Below are 17,406 nucleotides of genomic sequence, written 5' to 3'. Positions count from 1 at the left end.
GTTAAATTGTGGGTGGAAAGTGAAGGCTTGAAAGATATTTTTCATAAATACACAAAAGACTTCTCTTTTTAATCTTGCATGTTATGTGAAAGCAAGTGCTGCAGAACTTAGTTGAGAATTACAGGTTATTTATTTGGTGAGATACTTTGCATGCCTTCTTTGTTGCACTTCGACTTGTATGTGTGTATTTTAAACATTGTTACTGTTTCCATGTTCTTTTCGTTTTAAAGTTCCTCTTCATAAAAACATTAACATTTTATGTGCCAAAGTGTGTGACGAGCATGGGTTCCTAGTGTAGAAGTCCTGTCTTGGGACGATGCTTCTCTCTGCTTGTCATGGTGCTCCCTCTTGTGTTGGGCTGCCCTCTGCTCATGCTGCCCTTTTGACTGAAATCACGGCATGAAGCATCCAGTTGTTTCTTCTGAGTCATCCTCAAGTAGCAGTCCACCGATCTATGAAATTTTCTGTCCTACCTCTGGATATGATGCTCCTTTTGTCTATATAAGTAAACTGTTCCAAGAGTGTCCTTTTCTCTTAAGTGGGTGTTTCACATTAGCTTGCTTTGTGACTAGTTAAGGAATACAGCCTCGTCTGGGCTCTGGTTTGGGGAGCTGGCATCAGAAGTAGCTAAGGTTTTTTCTTTTTTGGATAGTATCCTGCCTTGTCCTGCTTTCATGCCTGTTTGTAGCATGTCCTGTGGTTTCTTCCTAGTAGAAAGGAACCTGTATGGGTATCTTTTTTTGGTCTTTTTTTAATTCTAGTTGTTTTTGGGAGAGACTGTACAGTCTTTACAAGATATAGACAAACTTCATAGACTTTTTCACCGTTCATAAGTATTTCCTCTTTCAGGTCAACATAGCTTCTTCCAGGTAGCCAGGGAAGTGGAGTATGATGTGGCTGGCCTTTAACTTACTGTATGTGACACATGCTCTGAAAGAAAAGTTGGGGTGCCCCAGCGGCACTCCTGATAACTAATACTTGCGTAGACCAAGTCTATACTATAATCTTCCCTGACACAAAAATATTGGCTTTCACTTTTTAAATTGATTATGATATTGGTACTCTTTGATTCTCCAGATATAAGCTGGAATTCAAGAGGAATTACAGAGTTCTCTTTAAATAAAGCAGGCTCTCACAGAAATGAGGAACAGCAAAAAGTAATTTTACTTCAAAAATTTTAGGGTACGAAGTGTAAATAATAGTGCAATACAGATAAGACATTTATAATTCTTTTACAAAATATATTAAATCTATGATTGTGATCAATGCAAGAGAAATAAAAGATACTTGTAGATTAAAATCTGAATCAGCAGGTGAGGGTGGTGTGAGAAATCTTACTTCAGTTTAGAAACTATTTTTCAGAGAAGTTTCGTGGATCTGCAGATAAGAATTTCATCATGAACAAAAATTGAGTGCTAGAAAAACACTATCTTTGAACAGAACACTGATCTCTTTCAAGTTTTATTTATGAAGTATTACTGTATACAAGGAAAATGAATATATTGCTAATACAGAATATTTAATTCTGTAGAAAGCAGAAGATGTGTTTGCTGGTTGTGGTGAAGCTGTCTCTCTTACCGCTACCTGTGGACAGCATGGATCGCTCTTTACTCTTCAGAAACTTTGCAGTTCCAAAGTTTTTCTGGTGGTCTTACGTCTATAAGTGAAGTGAATCTTGCCATATACTTTCTATAACATATATTTTGTGAATCTGGTGCTTAATATTTTTTGTGCTATTCAGTGTGCTAAAGCCTAAAATGTTAAGATTGAAAAATCTTTAATGTCAACAGAATTAATAGGTTAGATATAATTATACTAAATGGGGAGAAAGATTTTCACAGTGTAAGTAACTTTGGGGAATATATTATTTCGAAGAAGAAAGTAAATGCATTGCACTCAGCTGCATGTGTGTTAGGCAAGCTTGCCTATGTTGACAGGTGAATAGTTAAGAGTAAGCTGATTTTTTTTCTGTGGAGACAAGAACCGAAGATTAAATTTTCAGAGGATCAGCACAACTTTATTTATTGTCTGCTTAGGTCCCAGAGCATTGTTTATGTATCCTAGCCTAAAATTTTGGTGGAAAATGTTTTGGATATTGCTCATGTTGGTTTCACTCATAAACTCAGTGATGCAATTCTGTATGTATTCCACTGTGGTTTTTTAAGTCACAAATAACTTTTTTTCTTTAACTTCAGGCAAAACAGGGCCAGCAGTCTCACAAAGTTATTTGTTTGTTCTTTTCAGTGATGTTTTGGCACTGCCCATTTTCAAACAGGAAGATTCCAGCCTTCCACAAGAAAATGAGACCAAACATCCACCCTTCCAGTATGTTATGTGTGCTGCAACATCTCCAGCAGTAAAATTATATGATGAAACTCTTACATACTTGAATCAAGGTTGGTATACATATGTTGCAGGCATAACTATAGTGAATGTAGCTTGTGCAAGTCTATGTGCAAGTCTAAAACTGGAATTGTATTTCATGTTTTGATACACGTGGGTACATCCAAAATAAATGCATGTCAAAAATGAGGTTGGATACCTTACTAGTAGTCGTGTTTTGTCCAACTCGCAGACTCATAGCTATAGTCTGTCATTACTTCCCCTGAGTTTTTTTCTGCTCTGTATGTTACCTCTCTCCATCCCCCACCTCCCCAAATAAAATCAATCCGATAGAGCTTTTAGGAGACAAACTTCAGGTAGTAATAGCTTAACATACAAGACTAATTTTGCATTCCTGTTTAGACGTGATTGATAATAGCAAGTTAGTTGGATGATATTTGCGTAAGGTACACACAAACACCCCCAAAAAGACATAATAAATGTTAAAATGTCAGTCCCTAAACAAAAAGCTTTGTACCACAGAGGACACTGTAATCGTTCTCAAATTAGCTATACATATCTGCCCAGAACAGTATTATATTTGAAACATACACACAAGTGCAGCTACCTTTGGAGTTTGTGTGTATTTCACTATTGCTTGTCTACATTTATCAGAAATTAACTAGATAGATACGTCACGAGTCTTGCGTTTTTTTCCTCATAGCCTGTGGTTGATTTGCATGACAATTCGGTTTTCCTTCTACAGAGGGTACTGACTGCTGGGTAAAATAACCTGAATGTAGTCATTGCCGTGTGCTAAAACCTCCTTCTCCTCTGGAAACAACATCCGTGTCCTAAGTTTAGTCAGCTAGGATTCTGAACTCAAATAAAACCATTTATCATTTGTTTTGGACCATATCGATGGCTTTGTACGCTCCCACCCCACCCCCCAGCTCTAAATGCTCTAGGATCTAGGAAGTTTCTAGATTTAGTTTTGCTTTTTCTTTTCTTTGTGGACTTCAACGCAAAATCTCTCAATAGACAGCACTGTAATTGGAAAACACAGTCCTGCAGCACAGTTTGTATGAAAAATAAAAACAATTAAAAAAAACTATGTTCACCATTTATTTTCCATGTCCTACCATGTTGTGGTACACTTAATCTTCTTAGCTCCTGTGCTTCTCTGAGCAGTGTACTACTTCAGTGTGCAGTTAAGAGGACATAGTTTAAAATATGTATTGGTGAATTTTCCTTGGTCTTTGTGAGCTATTTAACTTCCTAATTGCTTTACTAGGTTATAGAATTTGTATATTTTACGTGTGTGTTTTCTTGATAAGGCATTCTTTTTGCTCAAGTTGAAATGCTTCTAGTAGCGTGAACTTCTGGTGAGGCATTTCATACCTGGAAGTGTTTAACTGCGTACTGGGGCCCTAAAATCTGTGAGAGCAGATTGTGTGTGATTTGATACTGACATGATGACAAAGCATCATTTTCAGCTTTCCATGTGAATAAAGTTGCTAAGTGTTTCATCTTGCAGTATCCAGTCTTTCTAAATATGCTTTAAACGTTATTTGACTCTTCTGCTAAGGAGAATAATGGAAGTTCTTTAGGTAATTTGTAGTTTCTTACAAACATGTGATCTTGTAGTTCAGCCATTTGCTTAGTTAGGTTTACTTTATTTATTATCACTTTTTGTACCAAGTGCTCTCTTCAACAGAAAACACTACAGCAGTAGTATGCTGGACCAGCAAGATGCTTTGCACTGTTTAAAAAACTTCAAAGTTTTATAAACTTTAAACTCTGTAGAAATACGTTTTGTTTTCTTCAGTGCCAGGATCCAGCCTCTTTGGCCAAACAGAAAGCTTGAAGGTCAGCTCAGTGTGCTGGGGAACCCGCACAAGGCGGCAAGCTGAAAAAAGAAAGGATTTGCTATCTCGCCTTTGAGAAGAGCTTGCCATTTAAGTGACAGTGTCTGAAATGACTGTAAATGTTTCATCTGCCCTTGAAAAACTCTTCTAGTATAAAGATTTCTTTTGCAAAGAAGTTTTGCTGGTTTTCAGTGTCCTAGGTAACTTTTCCTGATGTTGAAAAATGAAGGCATTGGTATACCTTTTTTCTAAATAAATATGGGAAAAAAACCAGTTGGCCAACTTCCTTTTTGTGCTAATCCTTCAGACAGAAAGACAGTACATTTGCTGCCTAGGTTAAGACTTTTTCCTAAAAATTTCTCTATTAGCTGTTAGTATATGTATATGTATATATGTAAAAAAACCCCAAAAACTTGGGATAGTTTTGAGAGATTACATCTTTCATACCGAAGCCAGCTTAAAATAAGGATCAGTTTGCAACATTGAATTTTACTAATATGTTTGTTTGTGTGATGAGTTGGGTTAAGTCTTCTAGAAAAAGAGTAATTTTAATCCTGGTCACTTCAGTTATCTGGTTTCTAGTTTGGCCCTGTTATCAGGCAGTGTCTTACCTTAAATAATTTTCAAGAGGCTTGTGAATAGGGAGTACCATAGAGAGCAAATACCCTCTTTAATTTCATCAGCAGTTGTCTTAGTTTACTGGATTGGGAATACCAGAAGCAGCGGGAACATGTGCCCTGTCTGTTAAGCTATGCTAGCATTTCCTAAGGCAATACTTAAGCAAGCCTTGACTTTACCCTCTGTCAGTAAGTATTTTAATTGGAATAGCTAACGGCGTCGTTCAGTGTTCAAGGAGCATCTGGATGATGCTCTTAGTCATATGATTTGGTTTTAGGTAGTCCTGTGAGGAGCAGGGAGTTGGACTCGATCCTTAGGGGTCCCTTCCAACTTGAGATATTCTATGATTCTATGAGCTAATGGAATATTTGAAGTGATTAGGTTTTCAGCTGAAGCTGATTCTAGAAGTTCAAATCTTGGAGTGATGATGGTTGGTTATTCAGGGGTTTGCAGGTTTTTTATTAACTGTAAAATCTGCTAAATGAATCCATTGAGAATGCTTATCAGAGTTGTAGGACAGTGTTTTGAGTTGGCTGCTGTTCAGCTAGGTGTATATCGAATAGCAGAAGTGGTATGGAAGAGAATTGCTTTTAAAGGGGAAGTGTTCATTAGGTTGGTTTACACAGTGCAGCTAGACTTGTAGTTCTGTGAATGGAAAGAACTGCTTGGGAGAGATGGGATCCACCTCAGTAAGGGGGGGAGCAAAGGTGCCGTTGCTAGCAGGATGGCTGACCTGTAAGGAGGGCTTGAAGAAGGAACGACAGGGGAGGGAAAGTGTTACCAGCAGCACTGTGAGAGAGCAAAGGGCCTGGAGTGATGTGCCTGAAAGGGAACACAAAATCAACAAAAGGAGACTTAAACAGGGTCTCCTCCAGCATTTGGATGTAAGCAAGGAAGTGCCTATAAAGCACCATTATGGGGAATCCCCAAAGCGTTTCTGGGAAATCAGCATGGTGGGGTGCCTCTCTGAAGTTTATGTACGTTAATCCAAGCAGCATGGGAAGTAAACATGAAGAATTAGACATCTGTGTGCATTTGTAGGGCTATGATCTTGCTGGGATCGTGGAGATGTGATGAGGTGGCTCGCATAAGTAGAATGTTGCAATGGAGGGATACTGGCTCTTTAGGAAAGGCAGGGCAAGAAGATAAGGAAGGGGAAGTTGCCCTTTATGTGGGAGAACAGCTGGAATGCCTGGAGCTCTGCCTAAGGATGGATGATGAGCCAACTGAGTGCTTATGGGTAAGGATTAAAAAGCAGAACAATATGGGTGACATTGTAGTGGGTGTCTGCTATAGGCCACCTGACCAGGAGGAACAAGTAGATGAGGCCTTCTACAAAGAGCTAGAAAGGTAGCTTCACGTTCACAGGCTGTGGTCCTCATAGAGGGACTTCAGCCACCCTGATGTCTGCTGGAGGGACAACACAGCAGGACATGAGCAATCCAGGAGGTTCCAGGAGGGCATCAATGACAATTTCCTGACCCAAGTGATAGAGGAGCCAATGAGGAGAGGTGCTCTGCTATACCTTGTACAACAAGGAAGGGCTCATTGGGGATGTGAAGGTTGAAGGCAGCCTTGGCTGCCGTGACCATGAGATAGTGGAGTTCAGGATCCTGAGAGGAAGAAGCAGGGCAGAAAGCAAGATCACATCACTGGACTTCAGGAGAGCAGACTTTGGCCTCTGCAATGATCATCTTGGTAGAGTCCCATGGGATAAGGCCCTGGAGGGAAGAGGGGCCCAAGAAAGCTGGTTAATATTCAATTATCACCTCCTCCAACCTCAAGAGTGGTGGATCCCAATAAGCAGAAAGTCTAGCAAAAATGCCAGGAAGCCTGCATGGATGAGGAAGGAGCTCCTGGCAAAACTCGAACACAAAAAGGAGGCATACAGAAGGTGGAAGCAGGGACAGGTAACCTGGGAGAAATACAGAGAGTGTCTGAGCATGCAGAGATGCAGTCAGGAAAGCTAAAGCCCAAGGCATTGAATCTGGCAAGGAATGTCAAAGACAACGAGATGGGCTTCTGTAAGTATATAAGTGGCAAAAGGAAGACTATGGAAAATGTTGGGCCCCTGCTGAATGGGGTGGGGCATGGAAAAAGCTCAGGTACTGAATACCTTCTTCACCTCAGTCTTTACTAGCAATACTGGCCTTCAGGAATCCCAGGCCCTAGAGATCAGGGGAAAGTCTGGAGCAAGGAGTATGTACCCTTGGTGGAAGAGGAGCAGGTCAGGGAATACTTAAGCAAACTGGCCATACATAAATCCGTGGGCCCTGATGGGATGCACCCACGAGTGCTGAGGGAGCTGGTAGATGTCATTGCGAGGCCACTCTCGATAGTCTTTGAATGATCGTGGTGACTAGGAGAGGTGCATGAGGACTGGAGGAAAGCAAACATTGCTCTGATCTTCAGAAAGGGCAAAAAGGAGGACCCAGGGAACTACAGGCTGGTCAGCCTCACCTCCATCCCTGGGAAGGTGATGGAGTAACTAATCCTGGGAACCATTTCCAGGCACATGAAGGATGAGAAGATCATCAGGAGTAATCAGCATGGATTCACTAAGGGGAAGTCATGCTTGACCAACTTGATAAACTTCTATGGTGAAATGGCTGGCTTGGTAGATAAGGGGAGAGCAGTGGATATTGTCTACAAGTCATTGTCTTCAGTAAGGCTTTCGCTATTTTCTCCTGTAAGATCCTCATAGAGAAGCTAATGAAGCGTGGGCTGGACTTGGTCCTGGGCAACTGGCTCTAGGTGGCCCTGCTTGAGCAGGGAGGTGGGACAAGATGGCTTCCAGAGGTCCCTTCCAACCTCAACCATTCTGTGATTCTGTGGTTTTTGTGAAGGTGCGTACTATAGCTTCAGTGTTAAGCAGTGGGCAGTTGAAGTTCCTAGCACATTGTGTTGCCTTGCTCCTGTGGCACCTCTCCAGGAAACAGCAGAGAACATAGCATGTATGCTTCTCCTATAGAGATGACTACAGTCAATGCTGTGGTGCTTTTTGTGCTTTCAGAGCGGCTACATGTCCAAAAATCCAGAATGAAACTTGTCTGTCCCTTCGTTTCGAAAACTCCCCATGCTATTTTTGCATTTTTGAGCCTGGCATTCTTTGATTTTTACTTTCATCAAATCTTCAGTCTTAATGTTACTTTGTACCTGTAAAAGGTTAGCAACACTTGTTGAGCAAGCAATCAAAATGTTTTTTTTCTCCCGCCTTTCAAAATAATGGTGAAAGAGAACAGAGAAATACTTGCAAAAGTTTTATTGATAGTGCTAGATTAAAAAAAAACCCTGATGCTGTCTGTAAGTGCAGATGGACTTACATATGTTGTATCTCCATATGAGCAAAATAACACTGATAATTGAGCAATTCTCATTAACAGGAAAAAAAAAATCCCTCCTGTTAAGTGTAGGAGGAGAAATGATCTGTTGCTTTACTCAGCTGCACTAGGTAAATTTAATTTTTATAGAGATTTATGTCATCAATGTTCAAATGCTGCTGGGGTAAAGGAAACCTGTACATGTGTAGAGTATATACATAAATGTGCTAATTGTGTTACAGCAAAAAAATGCCAAACAGTCCATAGTTAGGGGTAACATCAGTCTATAGAGCAGTGAAAGGAGTTGAAGAAATCATTTGCTTATTCACAGGGGTACGGCAGCTGAACCTTTATCTTGTAGGGCAAGCCAATAAGTGTCTTTCAATGTAGTAAACACTAGAGCGTAAAGGTAGTTTGGAGAGTAGTGTAGAAGGTAATGAATTTACTGCACTTGATCTTGGTGAACATCCTGAAATCTGTTTTGTCCTATATTTTAATAATCTATTTTTGTCTTATGTTTTAAAAATTCATTTTTGCAAATGAATACGTGCTGCTCACCTTAGAAGAAAAAAATCCCTTTAGTTCAAATAAATTACTTCTGGCTTTCTCTCTTTTGAAGCATAAATTTGTCAAATTCACTGGAAAGATAGATTCACTAATACCTGTTTGAAATAACCAGTAAAGAGCTCTTTTAAAGGCTTATTTCTGAAATTATACGAAGCCTACAAATCATACAAAGGCAACAGGTACATGGGCAAAATTAAACATGGGAGAATAGTATGTATTTTTTATGAAGAGTATAACAAATTTTTGCAAGAGTTTGTTTCAGAAGACCAGTCTATGGTTCTTAGTATTTTGCCTTTCATCAGTTTCAAAAATAAAGGAATTCAGCTTCGAAGGTGAGTTTTTCTTCAGGAAAAAAATAGAGAAACAAGTACTTACACTGCATGTAAAATGAAATACTTAAACTTTGAAAGTATCCGAAGTTTTAAAGGGACCAAAAAGTTTCACTTTGTTGCACTAATTCCTGTGCTGTGAAGTGAACCTTGTTACAAAAATCTCTTAAACAGAAGTTTCAGGTACCGGTATTCTTGTGTACTGTGAACCAAAAGCTAATTCAGGTGCATTACACACAAAATAGCTGTGTGCTCCGACTCTTCTACTGATACAAACTTTTTTCTCTTTAAAGGTCAGTCCTATGAAATACGGATGCTAGATAATCGAAAGGCTGGAGACATACCAGAGATCAATGGAAAACTGGTGAAGGTGAATTGAAGTTCTCTAGAAAGTGTTACTAACAAACCTCTGCTGGTTGCATATGAAAAGAGTAATTCTTAACCTTTTATTGTACTCTGATTCACAGAGGGAGGTGGACCAGCTCATGTGACCAGTAAAGAAATAGGCGCAGTGTAACGTAATGACTAGTTTTGTTGTTTGAGGTTTACTACAAGTTAAAAGAATATACGTGTATGCATTTCCCCATTTATGAATGGGTTAATTTCATATAACTTTAGGTAGCTAAAGGTGAGCTAATCACTTCATGTACCCTTTATGAGGTCTGCAGTTTGATCTGTTTTAAGATGAGATGGATCTCCACTAAATGTGCCCATGTCTTTCTGCTGAGTAAGAGGAAGCTGTGGTGACAGTGATCTCAAATTTAGGTATCTAAAGTTAGGTGAGAGAAATCCAATCTAAAGACTGTACATTTTATGGATTTTTTTTTTTTTTTTTCCCCCTGCTGTCACTAGATACTTGTTCAGAATGAGTGTGGACCAGTGATATTTAAAAAAAAAAAAAGTATGAATATGAATACCCAGTGCATAGAGCACTTTTGTGTACTGAAGACCAAATTATTTTATGCAAAGCTTAGGATACTTAGTTGTCTATAGATTTGTATCCAACATCTTCTGAGCCATTTCATTGTCTGTTTCAAGTGATTAGGAGATACGGAAGGAAGCTAGAGGATCATTTAGAAAGAAGTGGAGGTATTATGAGCATGTTTCTTAACAGGTGTTATGGAAGACACATGGAGCCAACCTGTGGTTTTTGCAACAGTGGGATACTGGAGATACATCCATAGGAAAACAGATCTCTCTAACTTTGCTGCTCATTGAGCAGTTTGTTCCACAGCTGAGCTCCTTTTCCTAATTCCAGATTTGTCTCCTTGTGCGTTAATGTTAGCAGAAGGTACTGTGGATCTGAGGTATTGCATGAAGTATAAAAATGAGGCAGACTGAAAAATGTCTAATTCATGGTAGAAATTATTAAAAGAACTGGCGAAGAGGAGGGGTTTGGATTTTTCTTGCAAGCATCTAACGATTTTACCAAATTCTCTGAAAAATCTTACTCAGGTATTGGGAAAGAAGGGAAAAACTTCCATTAAAGTCACTTTGACAGTGATACTGATCAGTACAGCAGAACAGTGTGCCTGTGGGAGGCTGAGTCTTTACCTGTCACTTTGGGATATGTAATTTGTGAACTTTGGCTGGCTTGTGTAGTCCTATGCCTTGTTCTTATTTGTCTATGGGATGCTTGTTTGGAGATAATTTCAGGAACTGTTAAGCATAAACATAAAACTGGAATTTTTGAGTTCTGTAATTAAATCTTTTACAACCTGTCATGTTGACTTGCTGTAATAAGCATGTTGACTATTTTGCCCCCTTCGGTGCTCTTTCCTTGTAGCTTTGGGGAATCTCTCTGATGTAGTTTTATAGGTTCGTATATTGGTGATGAGCCATTTGGTAGGTAAAATAGGACAAAGCAGTGTAAAAGTTTAAATAAGTCAATTTTATCATAGTGAGGCATTGTCATGCTGCATCAACAAATTTTCCATTTCGGACACTTAAACACTGGAATCCCAGTACTTCAACAAAGAAGGCATTTCATGTTGGTGAAGATGGCTGCAGATATTTCCAAGTTCCAAACTTGCCAGTTTGCAGTGAAAAAGGAGCAGTATGTTTGTATGTGTGTGCGCACACACGCACATGTGCTTTCTGTTATCTTTGAAATAAAACCAAGGAAATGCAGTGTATCTGGAGGAGGCACTGTGTTTAAAAGGTCTTGGGTTTTTTTGAACACTTCTATCCGCTGTTAATGCAAGTAAGACTGTAGACTAATGGGAAAAAATGAGACTTTAAATTTAAAGTTTGTCTACGTTTTGTTTATTTGGTAGCAATTCATGTATACCATTTTGTTCCCCTCTGTATAACAAAATTGCTTCGTATGCATGCAGAATAGAAACCTTTCTTTAATATGACTAAGAGCACAGCCATAGCAGAACTGGTCACAAAAATAGGTACTGTTGGCTAATTGCTTCTAGCTGAATAAAGTTAATCGTATCGTAGTATTTTTAGATTAATATTTCAGCTAGAACAGTTGGAATAGTTTGGAAGTCGCTTATTGCTTCTTACTATAAATTAAAATCATAGATTGTTGTAAATATGTTTATAAATACTAGGAAGGGATTTTTCTATTAATTTTATTTCTTAAAATTTTCTACAAAAATTCACAAAATTCCCAATGAAAAAAAGGGTCAAACTCTATTCACCACTTTTCAGAATAAATGAAGTCTTTTGTGTTTGTTTTCTAAAATAAGGTTGTGTTGCCTGCACAGTGTTGATACTATGCTACCAGTGTTGTTGAGTTCACTGCGTGTAATTCATAGTGGCATTTAGAATATGCAATCAGATGTAATTCTCTTTTGCATTTTTACCACATTTTCAAATATCTCCTGCTGCTCAGTTCTATTTCTGTGTTCTGGAATATTTTGGGATACTGATGGTTGCCAGATTTTTTGCTGTAAATACGTGTTTATCAGTGCTGTGGCTATTTTGGAATGGTCTAGTGCTTTATCTTCAGGCTGTTTCTAAACATACAGTAACTTTGTGGCTCATCAGATACTTGTTTTCTTCTGTTAGAGTATTATAAGAGTTGTGTTCCATGACAGAAGGTTGCAATATACAGAACACCAGCAGCTAGAAGGTTGGAAGTGGAACCGCCCTGGGGACAGACTTCTTGACTTAGGTATAATTGTTTCTATCTGTTGCCACTGTATGAAGTTCAGTTTCCAAAATTAAATTGATCGTGGTCACATTTATGCTAGAGCTGGTGAAAAAACAGACCAGTTTTTTGTGTGCTGCTTTGTCATAGTGTGTATTTTGAATATAGAAATTCTTACTATTTTCACATTTAAAACCTTTAAGTGCTACAGAAGTAAGATAGCAACTCTGCAACCTCACATTTTGATTACTAAATGTTACAGTAATTAGAAGAACACAGACAAAACTAACTTTCTCTAGTAAATTGTGGAAATTACACCAACATGGTTTCTTTATTTTGCGCAACTTCATAATTTTTGTTGCATAAGCTGGGGGGGTGGGGGGATGAGGGAAATCAAAAACCAGCCCCAAACCCTGAGCACTTTGTATGTTGAGTCTACTAAGTTTCTTCAGATTAGTTCTGAGAAACTGTTTAAGGGCTTATGGTCAAGCCACCAAAGCCCACCTTTTTTCACCCTACCTGTGTTTGCTGATGGTAACGTTATATTAAAATTTATTTCTAGTGTTTGCTTAGAATATGATTATTTTAAAATATACACTACTTATTTTAATGTAGATATTCCAATGTCTGTTGGAGTCATTGATATCAAGACAAATCCAAGCCAGCTCAATGCAGTTGAATTTTTGTGGGATCCAACAAAATGTACATCTGCTTTTATTCAGGTTTGAAACTTTACTTGACTGGATGTTTGTGTTTGATGCTTTTCAGGTCACAAACAGTACTATATTTGCACTATGAAGCTTCTTGGTTTCTTATTTGTGGGATAGACATTAAATACCAGCTTTGTAAAAAACACAGGTTCATAGCAACTGTTAGTTCTATTAGGATTCCTAGTTAGGTTTTTCAACTTGCTTTGAGTTTATAAAAGTATCTTTTAAAAACAATTTAAATAAAAGATTTTCAAAAAGCTCTTTGCAGAAAGCTGCCATGATTAAAATATTTAGTTATACAAAGTATTAGAATTAATTTATATCCCTCTAAATAACTGTCACTACTATTTTTTTTTAGTTGAGAGGCCCACTCTCCTAGAGATGAGCTTCAGTAGAGGCTTGGCTTGAGGATACAAAATGAAAATTAACGTGCTACAAAGAGTTTTAAATCAGACATTCAAAGATGTTTCTTACTATGTCAGTAGGCTTCCTTGTAGTAGGATTTTTATTATTTATGTATTTGATATTTAGGGCAATTGAACATGCTTTCTTTGGAAACTATTTAGATAGAATGTTCAGTTTTGCATTGGAATTTTTAGCTTACTTTTGTCTCAGATCTGTTTTTATTATGAAGAAAAGGTATAAAGTTTGAGGTAGCAGCGTTTCTTACTGAGGCTGCCAAAATAGGTTAAATTACACATTGTCAGTAAATTAACTTTGATCTGGTGCAATCGAAGACATTTTTTCTAGTAAGAATTACACAAGTACTAAAATGTAGTCTCCTTGAAGAAGTGTGAGATAAACTATTGAATATTTTTGTTTATGCACTTCCTTAGAAGAAGTGATAACAGACTAAGCGAAAATGGTACTGATTCTTACTATGCAAGTATAGTTCACTTATTCTAAAATATTTACTTATTCTCTCTAAAGAGAACACAGCATAGTGGCACTGATTACACTTAAAGCTTCAAATTCCAGTCTGTGGTTCTCTGTTGTTGACGGCCATAGGAAATAAAAAGATAGTATTGCAGTCAGAGAGTGCAAGGTATGCTATTGTCCATGGTGCTTGGCTCGCTTAAAATTCCATAAGGAAGCAAAAAAAATTGGGAGCACTGTCCAGTGAGATTCATCATAACTCTTTCTGTAACACTGATTTTCTCCTAAGATATCTTTTAGGGGTATTTCTATCTTATAAACCCAGTCTTCAGGCTGAGGCCATTACATACTGATTAAAAAGTCTGCTGACTTTTATAGGAAGTTGGGCATGTTTGAAAACATGCTGATTTCACGTGAGATTAAAAATCTTCCAGTCAGTGACCTTCTATAGCTTTGGTAATATTTATTACCAGTAACTCGGAAGTTTATTCTAGCTATAATGCATTGGACAATAGTATTTTGAAAAAGTTTTTGCTATATTCATGACAGATATAGTTGTCGTCCACATACATTTTTCTTAAGATCCAGCAAGTTCTCATGTAATAAGAATCTATAAAGACTTCTGCTTTTTGGAGACATTTTGGTGACACGCTTGTTTCCCCTCTTCCCTGTCAGCTCAAATACAATGTTTTTGGCTTCATTTGCATGTGGGCAAGAAAAGGAATGAAACGTTAGTTATGCAGCTTGATCGTCAGATGGGCTGGGTAATTTGTTACTTGTCCTTAGAAAATGTACATAATATTGGTAACACATAATAAAATTCATGTCTAGAATACTTCTGAGGGTCCTTTTTGTTTGGTGGTTGTTTTTTTCAGGTACATTGTATCAGCACTGAATTTACCCCTCGTAAACATGGAGGAGAGAAAGGAGTTCCTTTTCGGATTCAGGTCGACACTTTTAAACAGACTGAAAATGGAGAATATACAGATCATCTGCATTCAGCCAGTTGTCAAATCAAAGTTTTTAAGGTAACAGTAGAAAACAGATCCTTAATAAGTCTCTCAGAAGCTCTCATAAAGATGGGGGACATCTTTATATTACTGCTTGACTTCTGAGATCAGATTTCAATTACAAAACCATTTTCCACCTACTTTCTTGTTCATGTAACTGTTCGTTTTTAGCCAAAAGGAGCAGACAGGAAACAGAAAACAGACAGAGAAAAGATGGAAAAGCGAACTGCACATGAAAAAGAAAAGTATCAGCCTTCATATGACACCACAGTTCTTACAGAGGTAACAAAATAGAATTGCATCTGCTTATTGAGAAAAGACATAGATACAGCGTATAACTTAGCTGCAGTCTTGGAAGGGTTGGGGAAGAATTATTTCTACACAACCATAAGTTTTTTATTTGACAAATTTGTCAAGTGAACAGCAGCATTAAATTTTAAGATTTTGTTTAGTAAATTTTAATTTAGATACTCGATAGATGCTTATATTAAAACACACTAAGATTGAACACTGTTTGACGGACTGTACTGAACCCTAGAGCAAGTCTTTTGGTACAGATCTAAAAATCTTGCAGCTGCAAAACAAAAAAAAAAAAAAAGAGGGGGGAATCTAGAATTTAATTATCTGCCAAATTTGAGCTTCAAAGTGTATTTTTTGGAGATTACTGAATTTAAGGCCAGAGCCTCAGTAGGTTTTTGCATTTTCTTTTTATTTAAACATCAGTGAGTTCTATGCAGTTTTCTAAAGATTTCAGAACTTTTTAAAAGGCTTTTAGATCTTTCCTCACTGTATAATGAAAAGAAATTGATCCAAATCTTTGGTGTTTGTCCAGATGAGGCTTGAGCCTATAATTGAAGATGCAGTTGAACATGAGCAGAAAAAGTCCAGCAAGCGGACTTTGCCAGCAGACTACGGTGATTCTCTGGCAAAGCGAGGCAGTGTAAGGGACTTCTGCTTACCTTTTCATTGTGCAAGATACCTTGTGCAGTGTTAGATATAGGAGAAACTTCCATTATATAAAGTAAAAATATTTTGATTGCTGTGTCTTAATTTTATTCACTTTTATGTATACCAATTACTCCATGTTTGTTTTCAGCAAAGGAATCCTTCCTAAATCTAACACTTAAACTGTTGCAGAGGGACTGTGTAACTTTTAAAAGTCAAGAGCTTTCCGTTTATGCGACTTTAAATGAAATAGCTTTTTGTTTTCCTACATGTGTGTAATTAGTGAAAGTAAGAACAGTGAAATTGAGTGTTTTGTTCCGTATTTGTACTTACATTCAATATAAGTTTCCATGTACATCAGTATTTTTAAAATGCCATGTAGTGCTGCAGATGGTTGATCATTAGTTACTGATTTTTCCTTTAGCCATCTACATATTGTGCTCCAAGCAGGTTTAATCCAGTTCAGAAGAGTCAGCACATCTTCATGACATGTGCCCTAACCCTCTATGTGCCCCCTCGATGAATCTAGCATATATCCTTGCACACTCTTCCTGTCAAGGGTTAGCATTTTAGATTTCTTAAATGCTGTTTCTTAAGGTGAATATCATTGAGACCTCACATTTTTCAGATGAGAAACAATCCTGCATCTTCCATTTGGCAAGTTTAAATGTCAATTAATAATGGGACTGTGGAAGACAATTATTTGAACAGGCATATTGTGCTGACAGCTCTTTCCCAGCAGTGCTTAGGCAGTGACTGTCTGAGTCTTGTCCCCCAGACATAATTTAGTTTGTACTTACGATCTGTAAAAGTGATGTATAAGATTTAGATTATAAAATACTTCAGTGTATGCCTCTTGTTGATTATAAACTGTGTAACTGGGTGGGAGAGAACAAGCAATATTAAGTCAGATGGGTTCTTTGAGGGATTTTTTTTTTTTGCCCCCCTGAAACTATTGTAAGCACTGAGCTGTCGGAATTTACCTTCTACTATTCTTGGTGGTTGTTTTTTTTCTTTCTTTTAAGATGCACCTTTAGGATTCTTTGGCAGTGCAGACATTCTTTTATTTGTTCCAGATGTCCCTGGGGGGGAGGCACAGACAGGAGAAAACAGGATTTTATCACTTTCACTTACAAAGCATGTCTGAAGCATCTTTTGAAGCTGGTCCTTGGGGGGATTTCTACTTCCTCCTCTCCCATGCTCTCTTCTCTTTCTGTTGTTATAAGTACATCATTGAATGGTTGTTACTTGTAGGAAGAATAATAGAAGAAGGTATTTTTAAAAGATATGATAAATCCCTTGTCCAGAGTAGGACAAACTGCAGCCAAATGATACCTGAAAGTTGTCTAACCTGTTCTTAACATATCTCTTGAAATACTGAGCTTCTATGAATGGGAGCATTACCTTAATTGTAGTGAAGAAAAATTGAGGTAGGACAGGTAGTACTGGACTTATAATGCCTTTCCCAAAGCACACAAAGGATAGTACGTGTGTGTGTTTATTTCTTCACTTCTTGCTTGGGATGAAGAATGACCCACAGACTATTTTGGAATAACAGCTATATACAGCTTTCCAGTTCTCTTAATTGTGCAGCTGACTATTCCTGTTTTGCATTTGCCCTTAATAAAATGCTATCTTGAGATCATTTGGTCAGTTTGTTGAGACCATTTTGAATTTTATTCCTGTAGGATGAAATGCTTTCAGCTTTGCTAACTTGCTATCATCTGCAGATTTAACA

The 17,406-nt window shown here is 37.8% G+C and overlaps 1 protein-coding gene across 1 annotated transcript in view; it reads left to right on the top strand.

Annotated features, from left to right (window-relative positions):
- Nucleotides 1-399: 399 nt before the first annotated feature.
- The window catches only part of UBP1 (upstream binding protein 1 (LBP-1a)), a 33,075-nt gene continuing 16,068 nt past the window's right edge, over nucleotides 400-17,406 (top strand). The window contains exons 1-7 of the mRNA XM_009587851.1: nucleotides 400-505; nucleotides 2,196-2,396; nucleotides 9,318-9,394; nucleotides 12,046-12,151; nucleotides 12,743-12,849; nucleotides 14,589-14,741; nucleotides 14,895-15,005. Coding sequence (XP_009586146.1) covers nucleotides 400-505; nucleotides 2,196-2,396; nucleotides 9,318-9,394; nucleotides 12,046-12,151; nucleotides 12,743-12,849; nucleotides 14,589-14,741; nucleotides 14,895-15,005 — 861 coding nt within the window. The remainder of the gene's footprint in view (nucleotides 506-2,195; nucleotides 2,397-9,317; nucleotides 9,395-12,045; nucleotides 12,152-12,742; nucleotides 12,850-14,588; nucleotides 14,742-14,894; nucleotides 15,006-17,406) is intronic.

This window comes from Fulmarus glacialis, unplaced genomic scaffold (assembly GCF_000690835.1).
Source record: "Fulmarus glacialis isolate BGI_N327 unplaced genomic scaffold, ASM69083v1 scaffold10111, whole genome shotgun sequence".
Classification (NCBI taxonomy): domain Eukaryota; kingdom Metazoa; phylum Chordata; class Aves; order Procellariiformes; family Procellariidae; genus Fulmarus; species Fulmarus glacialis.
This window is presented reverse-complemented; position numbering and strand designations above follow the sequence as displayed.